The 22,991-nt window shown below is 39.0% G+C and overlaps 1 protein-coding gene across 2 annotated transcripts in view; it reads right to left on the reverse strand.

The window, feature by feature from the left end:
- The window catches only part of micu2 (mitochondrial calcium uptake 2), a 452,381-nt gene that overhangs the window by 31,312 nt on the left and 398,078 nt on the right, over positions 1-22,991 (reverse strand). For both annotated transcript variants that reach the window (XM_043691938.1, XM_043691937.1), the window contains one exon: positions 14,896-14,984. In XM_043691938.1, coding sequence (XP_043547873.1) covers positions 14,896-14,984 — 89 coding nt within the window. The remainder of the gene's footprint in view (positions 1-14,895; positions 14,985-22,991) is intronic.

Raw genomic sequence — 22,991 nt, forward strand, 5'->3', positions numbered from 1 at the left:
ACTGCAGATGCTGGAGATCAGTCAAGAGTGTGGTGCTGGAAAAGCACAGCAGGCCAGGCAGCATCTGAGGAGTGGGAGAATCGATGTTTCGGGCATAAGCCCTTCATCAGCATTCCTGATCTCTGATCTCCAGCATCTGCAGTTCTCACTTTCTCTCAGTTGATTTCAACCTGACTGTGAAGCCTCTTCCAAGGATGCCTACCTTGAAGAAATTCTCCTCCTCTCTCTACAAGGATCTCAGTGAGTCTCTCTCTCAATGCACCCCCCAGGTCACCTCCTCTGCCCTGTAGCTCTTCAGTCACGTCCTGAAACAGACTCGCTACCACAGGCACATCTCATTCCTCAGTGCCTGATAAATCCCTGATGACGAGCTTATGCGCAGAGTGTAGATTCTCCTGCTCCTCGGATGCTGTGCGTTTCCAGTACTACACTCTCAACAACTGACAAGTAATGCCTGAGGTATTAATTTTATCTTTGTGGGACACCATATAATTAATATCAGTGATGTTGGAACAAAAAGATACTCGCTATTGTTTAAGTTTGCTTTAGACCATAAGACATAGGAGTGGAAGTAAGGAAATTCGGCCCATCGAGTCCACTCCGCCATTTAATCATGGCTGATGGGCATTTCAACTCCACTTACCCACATTCTTCCCGTAGCCCTTAATTCCTTGTGACATCAAGAATTTATCAATCTCTGCCTTGAAGACATTTAGCGTCCCTGCCTCCACTGCACTCCGCGGCAATGAATTCCACAGGCCCACCACTCTTTGGCTGAAGAAATGTCTTCGCATTTCTGTTCTGAATTGACACCCTCTAATTTTAAGGCTGTGCCCATGGGTCTTAGTCTCCCATCAGACAGCCAATCCTCAATCCATGCCAGTAGCTCACCTCGGACACCATGGGCCCTCACCTTGCTCAGCAGCCTCCCGGGTGGCACCTTATCAAAGTCTAGATAGACCACATCCACTGGGTTTCCCTGGTCTAACCTACTTGTCACCTCTTCAAAGAATTCTAACAGGTTTGTCAGGCACAACCTCCCCTTACTAAATCCATGTTGACTTGTTCTAATCCGACCCTGCTCTTCCAAGAATTTAGAAATCTCATCCTTAACAATAGATTCTAGAATTTTACCAACAACCGAGGTTAGGCTAATTAGCCTATGATTTTCCATCTTTTGTCTTGATCCTTTCTTGAACAAGGGGGTTACAACAGCGATCTTCCAATCATCCGGGACTTTCCCTGACTCCAGTGATTTTTGAAAGATCTCAACCAACGCCTCAGCTATTTCCTCAGCTTCCTCCCTCAGAACTCTAGGATGTAGCCCATCTGGGTCAGGAGATTGATCAATTTTATGACCTTTTAGCTTTTCTAGCACTTTCTCTTTTGTAATGGCAACCATACTCAACTCAGCCCCCTGACTTCCTTTAATTGTTGGGATATTACTCATGTCTTCCACTGTGAAGACTGACGCAAAGTACTTATTAAGTTCTCCAGCTATTTCCTTATCTCCCATCATTAGCCTTTCAGCATCAGTTTGAAGTGGCCCAATGTCTACTTTTGCCTGTCATTTGTTTCTTATGTATTGAAAGAAATTTTTACTATCATTTCTAAAATTACTGGCTCGCCTACCTTCATATTTGATCCGCTCTTTCCTTATTTCTCTCTTTGTTATCCTCTGTTTGTTTTTGTTGCCTTCCCAATCTTTTGATTTCCCAGTGCTCTTGGCCACTTTATAGGATTTCTCTCTTTCTTTGATACATTTCCTGACTTCCTTTGTCAGCCATGGCTGTCTAATCCCTCCCCGGATAATCTTTCTTTTCTTGGGGATGAACCTCTGTACTGTGTCCTCAATTATACCCACAAACTCTTGCCATTTTTGCTCTACTGTCTTCCCTGCTAGGCTCTGCTTCCATTCAATTTTCGTCAGTTCCTCTCTCATGCCCTCATAATTACCTTTATTTAACTGTAACAGCATTACATCTGATTTTGCCTTCTCTCTTTCAAACTGCAGACTGAACTCTACCATATTATGATCGCTGCTTCCTAAGTGTTTCTTTACTTTAAGATCTTTTATAAAGTCTGGTTCATTACATAGCACTAGGTCCAAAATAGCCTGCTCCCTTGTGGGCTACATGACAAGCTGTTCCAAAAAGCCATCCTGTAAGCATTCCAATAATTCCCTTTCTTTGGATCCACTGGCAACATTATTTACCCAGTCCACCTGCATATTGAAGTCCCCCATGATCACCGTGACCTTGCCTTTCTGACATGCCTTTTCTACTTCCCGGTGCATGTTGCACCTCTGGTCCTGACCACTGTTAGGAGGTCTGTACATAACTCCCATTATGTTTTTTTTTTGCCCTTGTGGTTCCTCAATTCCACCCACACAGACTCCACATCATCTGACCCTATGTCATCCAGTGCCATAGATTTAATTTTTTTCTTAACTAACAAGGCCACCCCGCCCACTCTGCCCACCTCCCTGTCTTTTCGATAAGTTGTAAATCCTTGGATGTTTAACTGCCAGTCCTGAACCCCCTGCAACCACGTCTCGGTGATGCCTACCACATCATAATCATTCACGATGATCTGTGCCGTTAGTTCATCTACTTTGTTACGAATGCTACGAGGATTCAGGTAAAGTGCCTTAATGCTAACATTCTTATCATTAGAGATATTGGAAGTCATAAGATGTCCTAAGTTATCCTTCCTTTTTGTTGCGTTCCTAATCTGCCTCACGCATTGGTGAAAACCATCATTTGAAATATCCAAATATTTAACAACTATTATAATAATCATTTATTTTCAGCTCCGCTTGGGAAGTACGCATATGTGAAAAATCTGACTCCATTGTTCTATGACAGAGGGAACAGTAACTGTGGTAAGTACAGTCCATTTTTCTGTCACCAGTATTTCAGAGATAACAAAAATCTTCCATTGGTCAAACTCTTTTTACTCAGCAGAACAGATTACCATTTCCTTCTTAAAGGAAAAGTGCAAATTAAGTAAATATAACGAAGAGGAGGAGTTGGTCATTCAGGTATGTAGGTTGCTCTGCCATTCAATAAGATCACAATTCCACACTGTAGGGAATCTAATCTAAATGAACTAATCTGATTGGAACTTCAGATGTGCTCCTGTCTAATCCTGATAACCTTTCACCTCCTTGCTTAACACGAATCTATCTATCTATCTCTGGCATAAAAATATTCAAAGGTTCCACTTCCACTACATTTTCAAGAAGAGAGTACCAAAGTCTCAAGATCCAGAGAATTTTTGTTGTCTAATCTCTTTAAATAGATATCTTGATTCTTAAACAGGGATTCCTAGTTCTAGATTCTCCTATAAGAGGAAATGTCTTTTCCACATCTATCCTGACAAGATCCCCCAGAAGCTTTCTGTTTCAATTAAGTTGCCTCTTACACTTTTAAACTCCAGCAGATACAAGCCTAACCTGTTCACCTTTCCTCATAAGACAACCCACCAATTCTAGGTATTCATCTAGCAAATCTTCTATAAATTACTTTCATTTACACATTTACATCCTTCCTTAAAATAAGGTGACCAATTCTGTATATAGTACTCAAAATGTATTCTCAACAGTACCCCGCATAAATGAAACATACTGCTTCTATTTTTATATTCAATCCTGCGTGCAATAAAAGTTAACATTCCATTTCCTAATTACTTGCTGTACCTTGTTACTAACCTTTTGTGTTGCATGGATTAGGACATCCAAATCTCTATGCATCTCAAAGCTTTGCAATCTCATCTTTAGACAATACAGGTCATTCTGCTGTAACATGCATTTCATTAACACAAATTCGCTATAACACGATTGATGATTTGGTGACAGTTTCTAAAATGCAAACTTTTAAAGCATACATTGGTAATAATGCGATTCCAGCTCCATTAATTTAAATAGTGCTGCTATTACTTGACTTTTTTATAACACAGGATTACATGAGAACAGAACTACAGTGTTATAGCAGAACTGACTGTATGCTTTTCTTTATTCTTCCTGTCAAAATGGACAATTTCATATTTCCCACATGTACTCTATTTGCCACATCTTTGCTCACTCACTTAACTTAGCTGTATATTTTCAAAACCTCAAGTCTTCTTCACAACTTATCTTTCTGTCATCAGCAAATTTGGTAACCATACTTCCAACCCTGTCAAGCCATTGTAGGTCATTTATATAATTTTTAAACTGTTGAGGTCCCAGCACTGGTCCTTATGGCACATCACTCATTATATTCTGCTAACCTGAAAGAAAGACCTATTCATGCCAACTCCCTGCTTGCTAGCTAATCTCCTATCGATGTCAGTTTGCTATCTCCTACACCAAATCTTCTACTTTCTGCAATAACCTTTGATGTGGCACTTTATCAAATGCCTTCTGGAAAGCTACATACTGTACAACTGACAAACAACAAAGAACAGTGCAGCACAGAAACAGGTCCTTTATATGACACTTTCTAAATTAAAAACCTTTAGCCTCTACATGCTCGTATACCTCAATTCCTTGCCTATTCATTTATCTGTCATTATGCCTCCTAAACGTTGCTATGTGCTTCTCCCACGACCTCGGGCAATGCATTCAAGGCACTTACTCCACTATGTGTAAAAAATGCACATCTTAAATCTCCTTTAAGCTTTCTCCCTTTTACTTTAACCCTGTGTCCCCTGTGACAATTCTACCAGAGAAAAAAGACTCAGACTATCCATTCTATCCATGTCACCCCTCAGCATCTGATGTTCAAGTGAAAAGAAATCAAAGTTTGTCCAATCTCTCCTCATAGCTAATTCCCTCCAAACCAGGCAACATCTGGTAAACCTTTTCTGTACTAATTCCAAAGCCTTCATATCCTTCTGGGAGGCTGGCGACCAGAACTGAACACAATATTTCAAATGTTGACGAATAAAGTTCTATACAACTGCAACATGACTTGCCAATTTTTATGATCTATGCCCTGACCGATAAATGGAAACATACCATATACCTCCTTGACCACTTTCCCCCTTCCTGTTGCCACTTTCAGGTAACTGTGGACCCATACACCTAGATCCCTCTGTATGTAAATACTTCTAAGCGTTCTGTTATTTATTGTATACTTCCCTCCTGATTTAGTACTTCCATCTCACATTCATCCTGTTTAAATTCCATCTGCCATTTCTCCACCCAAGTCTCCTGCCTATTTATATCCTGCTGTCTCCTCTGGCAATCCTCCTCACTATTCGCAGCTCCCTCAATCTTTGCGTCATCCGCACACTTACTAATCAGATCACTTAGTTTCTCCTCCAAATCATTTATTTATATATATATTCCAAACAATAGGGGTCCCACCACTGATCACAGGCCTTCAGTCAGAAAAACACCCTTTCACGTCTTCTATGACTAAAGCCAGTTCTGTATCTAAGTTACCAGCTCACTGCAGATCCTATCTGACTTCACCTTCTGTATTAGGTTGTCATGAGGGACCTTGTCAAAGGTCTTGCTGAAGTCCATGTGGACAACATCCACCGCCCTGTCCTGAAAATCGTCTTTGTTACTTACTCAAAAAACATAATCAAATTTGTGAAACACAACCTTCCCCGCACAAAGCCATGCTGCCTGTTGCAAATAAGTTGATATTTTTTAAAATGTGAGTAAATTCTGTCCCTCTTCTCCAATAATTTCCCTAACACTGACATAAGGCTTACCAGCCAGTAATTTCTCCTGTTGTTCTTATTAAACAAATGAACAGCATTGGCTTTTTCCGAGTCCTCTGGGATCTCTCATGACTAAGGCAGATATAAAGATTTTATACAGGCCCCAGAAATTTCTTCCCTTGCCACCCTCAGCATTCCGGAATAGATCTCATCAGGTCCTAGGTTTGTCTGGAACAAAGAAAATTACAGCACAGGAGCAGGCCATCGGCCCTCCAAGCCTGCGCTGATCCAGATCCTCAATTGAAACCTGTCGCCTATTTTCTAAGGCTCTATCCCTTTGCTTGCCGCCCATTCATATATCTGTCTAGATACATCTTAAATGACACTACTGTGCCTGTCTCTACCACATCCGCTGGCAACACTTTCCAGGCACCCACAACGCTGTGTGTAAAGAGCTTTCCATGCATATCTCCCTTAAACTCTTCCCCTCTCACTTTGAACTCATGTCCCCATGTAATTGAGTCCCCTACTCTGGGGAAAAAGCTTCTTGCTATCCACCCTGTCTATACCTCTCATGATTTTGTAGACCTCAATCAGGCCCCCCCACCTCAACCTCTGTCTTTCTAATGAAAATAATCCTAATCTACTCAACCTCTCTTCATAGCTAGAGCCCTCCATACCAGGCAACATCCTGGGGAACCTCCTCTCCACCCTCTCCAAAGCATCCACATCCTTTTAATAATGTGGCAACCAGAATTGTAGTATTCTCAATGTGGCCGAACCAAAGTCTTATACAACTGTAACATGACCTGCCAACTCTTGTACTCAATATCCTGTCCAATGAAGGAAAGCATGCGGTATGCCTTCTTGACCACTCTCTTGACCTGCGTTGATGCCACATTCAGGGAACAATGGACTTGAACACCCAGATGTCTCTGTACATCAATTTTCCCCAGGACTTTTCCATTTACTGTAAAGTTCGTTCTTGAATTGGATCTTCCAAAATGCATCACCTCGCATTTGCCCGGATTGAATTCCACCTGTCATTTCTCTGCCCAGCTCTCCAATCTATCTATATTCTGCTGTATTCTATAGCAGTCCCCTTCACTATCTGCTACTCCACCAATCTTAGTGTCATCTGCAAACTTGCTCATCAGACCACTTAGACCTTCCTCCAAATCATTTATGTATATCACAAACAACAGTGGTCCCAGCACGGATCCCTTTGAAATTCTACTGGTCAAAGGTTTCCATTTTGAGAAAATCCCTTCCACTAGTACTCTGTCTTCCGTTGCCCAGCCAGTTCTTTATCTAGATCCTGGACCCCATGTGACTTCACCTTCTCCATCAGCCGACCATGAAGAATCTGATCAAACGACTTACTTAAGTTGATGTATGTGACATATACAGCCCTTCCCTCATCAATCAACTTTGTCACTTCCTCAAAGAATTCTATTAAGTTGGTAAGACATGACCTTCCCTGCACAAAACCATGATGGCTATCACTGATAAGCCCATTTTCTTCCAAATGGGAATAGGTCCTATCTTATCTTCTCCAGCAGCTTCCCTACCCCTGACATCAGGTTCATCAGTCTATATTTACCTGGATTATCGCTGCTACCTTTCTTAAACAAGGACACAACATTAGCAAATTTCCAGTCCCCCAGGACCTCACTCGTATTCAAGGATGCTGCAAAGACATCTGTTAAGGCCCCAGTTATTTCCTCTCTCGCTTTCCCAGTAACCTGAGATAGATACAATCCGGACCTGGGGACTTGTCCACCTTAATGCCTTTTAGAATACCCAACACTTTCTCCCTTCTTATCCTTAACTTCAACATCCATCATGTCGCTCTCCTCGTGAATACCGAAGCAAAGTACTCATTAAGAATCTCACCCATTTTCTCTGACTCCATGCATAACTTTCCTCCTTTGTCCTTGAGTGGGCCAACCCTTTCTCTAGTTACCTCTTGCTCCTTATCTGTGAATAAAGGCTTTGGGATTTTCCTTAACTCTGTTTGCTAAGGATATCTCATGACCCCTTTTAGCCCTCTTAATTCCTCATTTCAGATCAGTCCTATTCTTCCAAAGCTTCGTCTGTCTTCAGTTGCCTAGACCTTATGTACACTTCCTTTTTCCTCTTAGCTCGTCTCACAATTTCACCTGTCATCCATGGTTACCTAATCTTGCCAATTCTATCCCTCATTTTCACAGGAACATATCTGTCCTGAACTCTAATTAACCTCTCTTTAAAAGCCTCCCACATATCAAATATGGATTTACCTTCAAACAACTGCTCCCAATTTACATTCCCCAGCTCCTGCCAAATTTTGGCATAGTTGGCCTTTCCCCAATTTAGCACTCTTTCTGAAGGACTACTTTCGTCTTTGTCCATGAATATTCTAAAACTTACGGAATTGTGATCACTCTTCCCAAAGTAATCCCCTACTGGCTTCAACCACCTAGCTGGACTCATTCCCCAACAGAAGGTCCAGTATATCCCTTCCAGAGTTGGACTATTTACTTTCTGCTCTAGAAAACCCTCCTGGATGCACCTTACAAATTCTGCTCCATCTAGACCTCTAACACTAAATGAATCCCAGTCAATGTTGGGAAAATTAAAATCTCCGATCACCACCACCCTGTTGCTCCTACATCTTTCCATATTTGTACCTCTATCTTACGCTCGATGTTGGGAGGCCTGTAGTACAGCCCCAACACTGGTACCGCACCCTTCCTATTTCTGAGCTCTGTCCATATTGCTCACTGCTCGAGTCCTTCATAGTGCCCTCCTTCAGCACAGCTGTAATATCCTCTTTGACTAGTAATGCAACTCCTCCACCCCTTTTACCTCCCTCTCTATCCCGTCTGAAGGATCGATATCCTAGGATATTTAGTTGCCAATCATGCCCTTCCCTCAACCAAGTCTCAGTAACAGCAATAAAATCATACTCCCAGGTACTAATCCAAGCCCTAAATTCATCTGCCTTACCCACTGCACTTCTTGCATTAAAACAAATGCACCTCAGACCGCTAGTCTCTTTGCGTTCATCATCTGCTCCCTGCCTACTCTTTCCCTTCGTCACGCTGACTTCATTATCTAGTTCCTTACAGGCTTTAGTTACTACCTCCTTACCTCCTCACTAACCTCCTCATTTGGTTCCCATTCCCCGCCACATTAGTTTAAACCCTCCCCAACAGCGTTAGCAAAAGCACCGCCAAGGATATTGGTACTAGTCCGGCCCAGGTATAGACTATCCAATTTGTAATAGTCCCACCTCTCCAGAACTGGTCCCAAAGTCCCAAAAATCTGAACCCTTCCCTCCTGCACCATCTCTCAAGCCATGGATTCATCCTGTCTATTCTATCTACTCTGACTAGTGCGTGGCATTGGTAGCAATCCTGAGATTACTACCCTGAAGTCCTGCTTTTTAACTTGGCTCCTAACTCCCTAAATTCTCATTGTAGGATCTCATCCCATTGTTTTTACCTGTATCACTGGTGCCTATATGCACCACAACAACTGGCTGTTAACTCTCCCCCTTGAGAATGTTCTGCATCCAATCTGAGACATCCCTGAACCATGCACTTGAGAGGCAATATACCGTTCGGGTCTCTTGTTATCGACTACAGAACCACCTATCTAGTCTCCTTACAATTGAATCCCCTATGACTATAGCCCTTCCACTCTTTTTCCTGTCCTTCTGAGCAGCCGAACCAGCCATGGTGCTATAAACCTGACTACTGCTGCCTTTCCCTGGTGAGCCATCTCCCCCAACAGTATCCAAAACGGTATACCTGCTTTGGAGGGAGATGACTGCAAGGGATACCTGCACTGCCTTCCTGCTCTTTCTCTGCCTTTTCTCTTTCCCAATACCCATTCCCTTTCTCCATCAACAATCCTAATCTGCGGTGCCTACCTCAATGCTTTTCAGGACACTCAATACCTCCTTTTTTATATCAACACGCACTAGAATATAAGCATATCCCTCTCTAGACATACCTTCCACCATGTCCTTCTCCTTTGTGAATACTGAAGCAAAATTTTCATTCTGGATCTCAACCACTTATTCTGCTCCTGGCATAAATTCCTTCCTTTGTCTTTGAGTAGAGCTATCCTTTTGCTCATTTTATATGTATAAAATGCTTTGGGATTTTCCCCAATCCTGTATGCCAAGGATATTTCATGGCCCCTTTTAGCCCTAATTCCTTGCTGAAGTTCTTTCTTGCCTTCTTTATTTTCTTTGAGGGCTCTGTTGGTCTTTAGTTTCCTAAACCTTGTGTATACCTCCTTTCTCTATTTGACTAAACTCACAATTTTGGTTGCCATCCTTGATCCTCAAAGCTGCCCACAGAACATATTTGTCCTGAATTCTAATCAACTTGCCTTTAAAGATTCCCAGATAACAAATGTGGATTTACCCTCAAACAGCTGCTCCTAATTTACATTCCCCAGTTACTGCCTGATACTGATGTAGTTAGCCTTTCCCCAATTTAGTACTTTGACCCAAGGACTACTCTTCTCCTTACCCACAAGTAATTTAAAACTGACAGAATTATGATCACTCTTCCTGAAAAGCTCTCCCTCTGAAACTTCAATCACCTGGCTGGACTCATTCCCCAACACCAGGACGAGTACAACCCCTTCTATTGTTGGACTATTTACATATTGTTTCAAGAAATCTTTCTGGACGCATCTGACAAACTCCTGGCACTAAGGGAGCCCAGTCAATATAGGAGAAATTAAAGTCATCCCCTACAACTAACTTTTTATTTTTACATTTGTCTGTAATCTGTCCACATATCTGTTCCTCAACTGGATGTTGGGAGGCTTGACATGCAACCCCATCAAAGTGATTGTATCCTTCCTACTCCTGAGCTCTCTTCACATGACCTCTCTAGATTAACCCTCTAAGGTGTCTTCTCTCAGTACAGCTGTAATGTTGTCTCTAATCAATAATGCAACTTCCCCACCTCTTTTGCATCCCTCGATCTCACCTGAAACATTTAAAACATCTACATCATGGAACATTAAGCTGCCAGTCTTGTCCTTCTCTCAACCAAGTCTTTGCAATAGAACCCTCCTACATCATAGTCATATGTATTAATTCAAGGTCTAAGGTCATCTGCCTTACCTGTCATAATTCTTGCATTAAAATAAATATACTTCATACCACCAGTTTCACCATATTCAGTAACCCCTCTGTGTCTTTACTTCCTCTTAGCGTTACTGGCCTTAGTTCTTTAACTCCTCCTCGGTCATTTCACTTGCTGACTTATTGCTCTGTTTCCCATCTCTCTGCCAAACTAGTTAAAACCAACTGAGAGATACTAGCAAACCTCACTGCAACAATACTCCCTGACAGTTCCCATTTTACCACAGCAAGTTTCTTAAATAACTCAAAGAGATTGGTTAGACATGGTTTTCCTTTCACAAAACCAAGCTTACCATGATTGATTACTTTGAACTTATTTAAGTACCCTGCTATAATGTCTCTAAAACTAGTTTCCCTATGATTGATGTTCTGTGAATTGGCTGTCATTTCATGTTTTCTGTCTCCCTTTTTGAATCAAGGAGTGACATTTGCTGTCTTCCAACCAATGGGACTATCCCCGAATCAAATAAGTTTTGGAAAATTAAAACCAATGCTTTAGTTTCTCACCAGTCACTTCTTTTAAGACCCTAAGATGACCATCAGTACTGGGCACTTGTCAGGTAACAGCTCCAACAATTCACTCAGTTTCACTTATCTGGTGATCATAATTTTCTTGAATTCTCCTCTCCATTCAGGTTCCTGATTTATTGCTGCTTCTAGGATATTACTTGCATCCTCTATAGGGAAGACTGATGCAAAATCCTGTTGAAGTCATCTTCCATTTTCTTATTTTTCATTATTAATTACGCAGTTTAATTTTCTACAGGACCAAATCTTTCTTACTTCACATTTTTTGTCTCTTGTTGTCTGTCGTATATTCCTGGTTAGCTTTCTCTCATATTTTAATTTTCTCTCTTTAAAGTTTTGGTAATTCTTTGCACTTTGCTATATTCTGCCCAATCTATGACATTCTACCTGTCTTGGCACAATTACATGCTTTTCTTTATGTTTGACACAAACTTAGTTTTAGCTCACCACAGATGATGGGTCCATCCCTGGGAATTTTTATAATTCTTAGGAATTTATCTGTTTGATGTATTCTGAAATACCCCTTTAAAGTATATCACTGATTCTACATTGATGTATCCTTTAACATAGTTTGCTAATTCACTCTGCTTTCATGCTGTCATGTATGGTCTTATTTAATAAAACAACTTGTCTTGGACCTATTCTAATCTACCCCAAAATGAACTGAAAAGTCAATTGTATGATGGCTGCTGCTACCTAGGGACATCTTGACTATGAGATCATTCATTAATCCTGCCAATATCCAGGTCCAGTACAGCCTACTCTCTGGCAGAACCCAGAATATACTTGTCTGAGGAATTAGCCTGAAGATATTCTTTCAGGTCCTCACTTAGGCCATGTTTGTTGATCTGACTTTTCCAATTGATTAAAATCCCCCATGATTGAACCCAAACAAGCTCTAATTATTTTTTCATCATGTACCACTCTATCCCATGGTTACTGTTAGGGGTTTGTACACCACTCTCACGATTGACTTCTTGTCTTCATCATTTCTTATTTCTATCCAAACTGTTGTCACATCTTGGTTTCCTGGATACAATCATCCATCCCTATTGTGCTAGGCTATCATTAACTAACAAGACCACCTCTCCACCTTTTCTAACCTTCGTCTTCTTCCTAAATGTCTTATATCCGTCAATAGTCAGATCTCAATTCATGTCATCCTGCAGCCATGTCTCTTTGATAACTGCCAGTTAGTATTGATTTATTTCTATCTGAGCTCTCAGTTCATCTATTCTGGTTCATCGGAATAGGAGTAGGCCATTCAGCTTATCGAGCCTGCTGCATCATTTAACACAATCATAGATGATCAGTCACTTCAATGCTCTTTATCCACATTATCCCCATAATCCTTCACATCATTGGTAATCAGAAATCTATCAATCTCCAGTTTAAACTACTCAAGACTGAGGCTCCACAGCTCTCTAGCAGTAGAGAATTCCAGATATTTACAACACTGAGTAAAAAGATTATTCCTCATTTCAATCCTAAATAGCATCCCCTTAAATTGTGCACATGGTTTGAAATGCCCAACTAGGGAAACATCTTACCTACATCTATCCTTTCTATACCTTTAAATATATTTTAGGTCTCAATTAGATCACCTCTCATTCATTGAAACGCTAGAAAATACAGGCTTGGTTTGCCCAATCTGCCTGCATAGTACAGTCTTGCCTTTCCAGGGACAAGCCTGGTAAACCTTCATTGCATCCCTCTATGGAAGTAATATCCTTAACCGCATACCGAAAAATGCAAACAGTTCTTCATATGTGGTCTAACCAAGCTTCTATGCAATTGTCTTCACTACTGTACTCAAATCGTCTTGCAATAAAGGCTAACATTCTATTATCCATTTTTGAATGCTGTGTGTATTCCATACAGAGTCTTCAGTTTTGTCATTTTTGTAAACTCTGGTCTTATCTGTTGGTTTACTCTTAAATTTGTCCTCGCTATCCCTCCTGTCTCAGTCTATTTATCACTTTCCATACTCATACCTTTCTCTTTGGCCTTGATACTACATTTACCACACCTACACAAATTAAATCCCTTACCCTCACCATTTAGTTTAATTGACAATATAGCACATTGGTTTACAACAGTGACAAGTGTGAAAACAAATACTAAAGCTACAGATTGTACATCTGTAAGTTAGTTAACACATTCACTCTTGTCACTGTCTGTGGAATGTCCAGTCCCCTCCCTTTCATTTTCTTGTAATAAACAAAAAGAAGCTCCCACAAAGAGCAGAAGAAGCTACCATTAGGGAAGTTAAACAATCATATTACCTGTAGTTTAATCAAATATTTTGAACAGCAGCATTTTAAATTCTTTCCAAAATGAAATAACATAGTAAAATATATTTTCCTTTAAGCTTATTGTTGTTAATTGTTTGCTTTTCTTTTCAGATCTGCATCTCTTAACCATAATTTTTGCTCTATTTATTTTAAATAATTCTTCTCAGATTTGGATAAACTCTTATATTATTTGTTTTTGATTCTCTTGAATTTCGTTAAAGTTGAGCATTTTCAACATTGGACTTCCTTATCTCAAGTGCTGCAGAATGCTAGCAATATTGTAATATTTTTGATACATATTTTCTTTTTACCATAAGCTTGAGTAAAAATCAGAGAGCTCATCCCCTGACTGAACTTGTCAAGAAGAAGTGTTCAAAGGAAATGGGTAGAAATCAAAGTCAGCACAAAATCTATTCAACTCTCAGTGGTCTCCATGAGCACCATTCCTGGATGTGTTGATGTGGCTAGCAATATCTCCCACAGTCTTCATGTTGAGACTTTTTAATATCAAAACTATAGTATCTCATGAGCATCAAACAAAATATTCCCATTGTAAAATATCAGTGCTTTCCTTCTGACAATTAAATATGTCTGCATGGCTCATCAATCATCTGCTTTCAAAACATACAGGCACTTTGATCAATAGCCAACAATGATTTCCTGTGTGTGGTAAAAAGAACAGATAAAAATCACATTTTTCCATTAAGAAGAATGGGAAAGATGATTTGGTTGATTTACCAACAAACACAATTTGGATGAAAAGTGATATCTGAACCAAGGTAAAAATCACACTGACCCTTTTATCTTCTATATAAATGTGCAAAACCAGATTTACTGCCAAATAACAAACTTTTAAGCAGTTTTAATGGAGTGATCAAAAGCACATACCTTAACTATAAAGACAATGAACAGCTCCCTCATTGTACTCAAACACCTACCAATGTTGAAAAATTATCTGCATTGGACCATAAAAACAAGACCTACAGCCTCTAACTGTCAGATGTGGGAGTCTAAGTTCAATTAAAGTTTTCTATCTCTGTGGTAGGCAGGGATCTCTTAACCACTAAAAAATTCTAAACACATTAAAGCACTGTCATGCCAAATCTTACTGGTCTTATTTGTTCAAAGAATTATGAAAAACGTCAGATAGTTAAGCCTTATATTTTAGAATAGAACATGCAAAACATTGAAAACTTTGCACTGAAGGTCACAGTGTTCTTCTCAAAAACAACTAATTAGCAGAATTGATGAGTTTCTTACCTGTAGAAGTCTTTGTACTGGAGCTTCCTGTTTCCTCCTTTTCCAAAGAAGTGCACCAGCAGTGTTGTGCTCATTCCTTTGTTACTTTTCTGTCACAAAAATAGAAATAGATCATCAAACTGCTTAAACTGCAGTGCTCTGAAAAAGCAGCTTGTTAGAGAAAACCATAGAAGATTTCCAGCACTAGAAAGTAAATATTGCAATTTCTGTGTTATAATTCATACAATTACAGGCCTTTTGCCAATTAGCACTGATAAATCATAGGCGTGAGTGCAGTTCATAATGTTTCGATCAGTTGTGAAACACAGGTAACTGAACTGAGAATTTACTGTTGTACACAATTACTTGGATTCCACTCTGACCATTTTGTTTACCAGTAATCAACTATAAATTTGAGTAATGAAATTATTAGCCATTGAACATGGATGCCAACATACATCAGTAGCTACTCAAATTGGTGCAAACAATGGTTAAATACTTTGACATTTTTGTGAATGAAAGCAAACAAAAACTTTATTAGTAGCCACAAATGGCAACAGTACATAGAATTCACATATTAAACGCTCAGATTTCTGCCCTTAATATTTTATCTCTAGATATTAATAATATTAAGCATACAAAGGTTACCTGATGTCATGATTTTAGCCATTTTTAAACATCAAATTTTCCCTATGTAAACAAATCAAATGGCTCCAGCCATTAGATGGCAACATAGCTCCATTGTATCTGTATTATTGCATCCTTTGGACACACCAAAGGTGACTTGTTAATATTTTGAAATAATTTGATTCAGCAATAATACATATTCACAATCAACTGACATGGTTACTGACAAGATAGATAGTTAGAGCTCTGGCTCAAGTACTGCATAATGGTAGGGCATTATGGTAGGGTTTGACACGTGCATATATAAACATGTACACTGATTACTATGTATGTGACATTAGCTAAGTTCTACTTCAAACTGGCTAACTACCTGTTCAATTTGGACCAGTTTCAATTTTCATTTGAACTGTGAATTCATGAATAATAGGCTTACGTTGCTAGAATGATCATAAAGCAATGTGATCAACACTGCTTTGGCATTTGTATTGCAATGCTATCAGAACTTGCATCATTCTTATCACTGTTTATATTCATACGATGATCAATAACAAAAGAATCAATACCTATAAGGGAAACTGCTTTTACTGTTCTAACCTGAAAACCTATTAAGAATGGGACTAAACTTGGAACACTATTGTATCTGTCAAGTTTTCATGAAAACAGGCACGTAATTGTGGTTTTGTCTGGCAGTCAACTTAAGCAATGCTTTCAAAATATTAATTCAAAGACAAAACATTCCAAAGCAATTATTAATGACATGTGTTTTGCAAAAAGCACAATGAAAATATGCCCAATTTGACTGAGAATACCATTATCACTATTGTTTATTCTATCAATGAATAGCAAGTCTAGTATTAAAAAGCAGAGCATAATGCTTTGAGGACTTATCAGGCTAATGCCTTTCACTCAACCTTTAAACCAAATTGAAACCAACAATGCCTAGCCACACTTTATTAGAATTCATTTTTGATTCACTGGTGGATTTGCATTTCTCATTTAAAATTCAGACCTAAAAAAATTACTTCTAATATTAACTATGTGTCCAGATAATATCCTTAAAAAAATTGAGAAAATGTAATAACTTTGTAAAAGAAAGAAAAATCAAGTCAACTTTTAAAAAGCACGAGAGATGAGAAGAGGATCTCATGTTGCTGGAATTACACGAAGTAAAATGGAAAGAGACTTGAGTGGAACATAATCACTGACATAGATTGCTTGGGCTAGAATTGCCTGTTTCTATGCAGTATATCGTATGCAATAAATATCAGGTCAAATGAAGATATGTACAATCATGCTGTCCAATGTGTTTCAAATTAGTGAAAAATCTGGTAGGGTTACAAAATGTTCTTCTTTTTCAGATATGCGCATCATTTAAATATTAAAAGAGTTTCCACGTTGTCGGAGATTTGAGATGTTAAACATGATGGCAGGTTAACTTATAAAATACACTTTAACTTATAAAATACACTTTTGTAGAAATTGCTGTAAAAGTAGATAGGGCATGGAAACATCAGAAAAAAAATTAGAAACTGAACAAAAATAAAAACTCATACTACTCTGAGATTTTGGGAGTTGTAACGCTTTGTTGCATCATGACTGTTGGTGACAGGCTCGATGAACCAGCTGGTTCTTTCCAGTCTGTCTCTTGATGCGTAAGAGACAACGAATTTTGAAGTCTAAACAACAAAAGCATCCAACACAATGGAGTTTATGGTAATGAATCTATCAGCGATGAGCGAAAACCATTTTATCTACTATATATTTTAGACATGTGGGTAAGGATAGATATGACTAAAAAGTTCTGCATCTGATCAAACACTACCAAAGAAGGTAATGCCAGCTTCACAGTGTTAAGAAGAACAGTGTACAGTATATGAACAGTCATTTTGCTTTGTTTGGTACAGACAAGATGTGCCCTATCTCTAGAAAATATCACAATTAAAAATTACTTATTTTGCTGAGTTAAAGAACACGTCTGTAGGCATAATCTGACTTGATTACAGCTCAACTAAACCTGAAATGTTTCAGGTTCTAAATGTTTGATCGTTATAGCCAAGTATTATTTAACAAAGCAATATGACTCCCAGTGTTTCCTCAGACCAGTGGTCACGTAATGTCCTGAGAGAGGTGAAAAGCCATACTATTAGAAGAAATTAAAAAAAGAAAATTCAGGGAGTGCTGATAAATAGTCATCAACCTCAAATATTGGAGTTTAGAAAAGTAAGAGGTGACTTGACTGAAATATGTAAAATCCTGGATGGTCTTAACAAGGTAGACATGGAGAGGATGCTTTCTCTTTTAGAAGAATTTAAAACTGTCCACTTGTACAGCTGGATTCACTGAGCTACTCATGCATGTGTAGGGAATGTGTTAAGTACTGAATAATTGCAGAAGAGATGACAACCACCCCCATGTGGAAGCAGCTCTTACTTCCATCTCCAATTCTAAACTGAGATTGCAAACATATTCACCAAAACAATCTCAATATTTTGCTGAACCTATCCATACATATCCACCTATGCATGTGCCATAAATAATTAAGAGCATTTTCTAGTGAAGATAGTCTCCCTTAAATTTAATTGGTTATAGAAAGTGACTCATTTTTACCATTTAACCTTTAAATTATGTTACTTTCCAGTCAGTAAGTTAACCTATTTATTCTTTTACATGGAGTCCATCAACAAGTATTCAAGACAGGGAAAACTATTTGATTTGATATGGTTAATTTTCATATTTATTTTTCAAATGGAGATTTCTTATGGTCAGAAATAGGAGAATTTATAATGGGGTACAAAGAAGTGGCTGACCAACTAAATACATATTTTGGTTCTGTGTTTATAAAGCTTTAATTTATGTTTTAAATGGAATAAGTCTGATTTTAAATCAGTGACCCCTGCTCTATTTTCTCCCAAAAGCGGAATCATAATTACTACATCTAACTTTTCAAGCTGCTTAAGACTTTTAGATATTTCTGTCATGTCATCTCTTACTCTTCTAAAACCCAGTAGACATAAGCCTAGTCTAGCCATTCCAAATATTAGATCAGAATGGTGCTGGAAAAGCACAGCAGGTCGGGCAGCATCCAAGAAGCATGAAAATCGATGTTTCGGGCAAAAAGACCTTCATCAGAATGAAGGGCTCTTGCCCGAAACGTTGATTTTCCTGCTCCTCGGATGCTGCCTGACCTGCTGTGTTTTTCCAGCACCACTCTGATCTAAACTCTGCTTTCCAGCATCTGCAGTCCTCACTTTTGCCTATTCCAGATAATAGTCCAATAAATCTTCTCTGAACAGCCTCCAGAATACTTATATCCTTCTTAAAATAAGGTGACCAATACTGTGCACAGTACTCCAGATGATATTTCTCCAGTGCCATGTACAATTGAAACATGACCTCCTTACTTTGTATTTAATTTGCCTTGCCAGAAATGATAGCATTCTATTGGTTCCCTTAAAAATTTGCTGGGCTGCATATGAACCTTTTGAGATTCACGCATGAGAATACCCAGATTCCTTTGCATCTCTGTGCTCTGCAATCTCACGACATTTAGAAATTAACCTTATTTTTAATTCTTCCTGCCAAAATGGATAACTTTTTATCTTTGTCAACTCAACTAACTTATCATTTTTTCATAACCTCCTTGTGTCCTCTTCACAGTTTAATTTCCTACCTAACTTTGTGTCATTAGAACATTTGGCAACGATATTCTCCATCTTGTCATTTATGTCATATATATAAAACTTGAAAACATTTGAATCCCAACTCCGACTCATGGCACACTACTTGTTACATCTTGCCAACTTGAAAAAGACTCATTTACACCAACTCTCTGCTTGTTAGCCAGCCAAACTTACTTCCTTACCAACATGCTACACCCTACATCGTAAGTGTTTACTTTCCACACTAACTTTCAATGTGGTAACTTAATAAATGCATTCGGGAATTATATTTACACAACTTCCACCAGTTCCTCTTTATCACCAGCATGTGTTACCTCCTCAAAGAACTCAAAGAGATTGGTTAGACATGATTTCTCTTTCACATATCCAAGTTAATCTCACTAATTACCTTAAACTTATTTATATGCCCTGTTATAACTTCTTTAGTGATAACTTCTAACATTCTCCTTATGCCAGATGTTTAGCTAAGTGGCCTGTGTTTCTTGCTTTCTGCCTTCCTCCCTTTTTTGAGAGAGTTGCATATGTAATTTAACAATATCATGGGACCATCCAAAAATCAAGGGAATTTTGGAAAATTAAAACTAATACATCAACTATCGCACTAGCCACTGCTTTTAATATTCTAGGATGAAGCCCATCAGAACTTGGGCACCTGTCAGCCTGCAGCTCCAACAATTCACTCAGTACCACTTTTCTCGATTTTTCCAAGTTTGTCCTCCCACTTCCATTTCCTGATTTAGTGCTGTTTCTGGGTTATACTTTAATTTTTACAGCACAGAAGGAAGCCATTCAGCCCATTGTATCCATGTCAGTCATCAAAGAGCAGAATACACCAATCCTATATTCCAGTTCTTGGGCCATAGCCTTAGAGGTAATGACAACACAAGTTAATATTTAAATACTGCTCAAACGTTACAAGATTTACTGACTCAATCACCAATTCAGTATATGAGTTTGGGATTCCAATAGCTTATGAATGAAAAACTTCTGACGTTTCCTGTCAGCTTTCTACCGCTTTCCTTATTTGCCCCTCTATTAATGAAAAAAGGCTTTCCAATCCACCCAACACATGCCTTATATAATCTTATACAGCTCTATCAGGTTTTCTTTTAAACATCACTGCTCCAAAGAAAACAACCTTAGCCTATCCAATCTTTCCTCATAGTCCAGATCCTCCAGCCCAGGCAGCATCCTGGTAAATCTCTGCATCCTCTAGAGTGCAATGTTATCCTTTCTACAATTTTGTGACTACAACTACACATATTACTTCAGTCGTAGCCTAATCAGCATTTTATACAGTTCTAGCATAACCTCATTGCTATTGTATTCAATGCCTCGGCTAATACAATAAGAATCCCATAGCCTCTTTAACTACTTTATCCATCTGCTCTGCTACCAACAGGGATCTAAGGTTATGCACACAAAGGTTCCTCTAATCTTCAATGCTTTCCAGAGTCCTATCAGTTACTGCAATCCCTTGCATTGTTAGTTCTCCCCATGGTTGAATTCCATCTGCCATCGTTCTTCCCAGTCTACTGCTATTGTTTAGGGTTGATAAAGTATGGAGCTGGAAAGGCACAACAGGTCAGACAGCATCAGAGGAGCACTTCCTGCTTTCGACTTTCCTACTCCTCTGATGCTGTGACCTGCTGTGCCTTTCCAGCTCCACAGTTTATTGACAGCGACTTTCAGCATCTGCAGTCCTTACAATCTCCTACTGCAATTTACAGCTCTCCTCCTGTTTTCCAATTTTTGTACCTTTTGTCTTGATCCCACATTTTGTCTTTATGTAACTGCCCTGTACGCTTGTTATTTACTTCTTTAATGCCTCCCACTGCTTTGACACAATTTTATCTTCCTGTCGACTTGGGGAAAATTGTATGTTATCTTATTAGATTAGATTAGATTACATCTTAGTAAAACGATTCCCTGATTTAGATCTTTAGATCATCGCCCATCATTATCTGTTTCTATTGCTACCTTAAATCTAGCTAAGTTATAGTCACTATCTTCAAAATGCTCCCATACTAATACATTTGCCATCTGCCTGGACTCATTCCTGAATATTAGCTTCTGAACTGTCCACTCCCCTGTTGGGCCTCCCATTTATTGGCTGAATAAACATCTAATACATCATGTGTTTGCTCTTTTGTGTTTTTTAAAAAAAATCCTACGCATATGGCCTCATTGGATGATCTTTCCAAGATATCAGTCCTTCTCACTGCTATTGTTGATTCCTTGTTCAATATTATAATCCCGCTCTTCTTCTATTCACCTCTTTATCACATTTGAATACCATATAACCAGCTGCCATACCCGCCCATCTGAACAAAAGATTCAGCAGTGAAAGTATCCATTTAGCCTATGAGTCTACTCATAATTTGTGATACTGGGTCAACTGCTTGTTATGCTCACCATGATACCACCACGACCTTCAAATAAGTCTCAGCCAAAACCCTGATATTATACACCCTGTCTATGTCCTCAACTCATGTGTCATTTTCCTCAGACTCCTTGCACTAAAGCACATTCCATTTAGCCTTGCTAAACTCACTTCTTTTTTATTTAACCTTCCTGTTCTCTGCCTTCCAGACTCACTTACTAACTGTATTTGTAACCTCTGGAGGGAAGATGGATGCAAAATACCTGATTCATTCATCTGCATTTTATTATTTTTCATTATTAATTCTCTAATCTCACTTTTTTAAACCTTTCTTCTTCAAATATTTATAAAAAAATCTCTTACGGACCTGTTTTTATATGACTGGGTAACAAATTGTACTTTAATTTTTCCCTTTTTTGCTTTTTTAAATATATTTATCCAATCTCCTGACCTGCCACCTATCTTTGCACAATTGTACACCTGTTCTTTTTGTTTGAAACTATCTTTAACATTTTTAGTTAATCATGGATAATTGGACGGTCCCTCGGAATTGCTCATACTCTATGGAATGTATTTATTTTGTATCATCTGAAGTATCCCTTTAAATGTCTCCCACTTCATCTCCTTTGGCCTGTCTTTTAACTTAATTTGCTAATTCATTTAGCTAAATTTATCATATCCTTACATTACCTTTATTTAATTTTTAAAGAAATGATCTTGGACACACACCTCTCTCCCATCAACTGAATGGTCATTGCTAGCTAAGTCACCTGTAGTCCATTAATTAATCCCATCTCATTACACAATACGAGGTTTAGTGCATCAGGCTAAACCATGAAAAATAAATATATTTTTCAAGGAACAGATACGACGTGTCCTTGATGTGTATGTACCTGTCAGGCAGGAAAGAGATGGTCGTGTGAGGGAACCGTGGTTGACGAGGGAGGTTGAATGTCTTGTAAAGAGGAAGAAGGAGACTTACATAAGGTTGAGGCAACAAGGTTCAGACAGAGCAGTGGAGGGATACAGGATAGCCAGAAGGGACCTGAAGAAAGGGATTAGGAGAGCCAAGAGAGGGAATGAAAAATCTCTGGCGGATAGGATCAAGGCATTTTATGCGTATGTGAGAAACATGAGAATGACGAGAACGAGGGTAGGTCCGATCAAGGACAGTAGTGGGAGACTGTGTATTGAGTCGGAAGAGATAGGAGAGGTCTTGAATGAGTACTTTTCTTCAGTATTTACGAATGAGAGGAACCGTATTGTTGAAGAGGAGAGTGTGAAACGGACTGGTAAGCTAGAGGAGATACTTGTTAGGAAGGAAGATGTGTTGGACATTTTGAACAACTTGAGGATAGACAAGTCCCCCGGGCCTGACGGGATATATCCTAGGATTATGTGGGAAGCAAGAGAGGAAATTGCAGAAC

Source organism: Chiloscyllium plagiosum, chromosome 6 (assembly GCF_004010195.1).
Source record: "Chiloscyllium plagiosum isolate BGI_BamShark_2017 chromosome 6, ASM401019v2, whole genome shotgun sequence".
NCBI classification, from domain to species: domain Eukaryota; kingdom Metazoa; phylum Chordata; class Chondrichthyes; order Orectolobiformes; family Hemiscylliidae; genus Chiloscyllium; species Chiloscyllium plagiosum.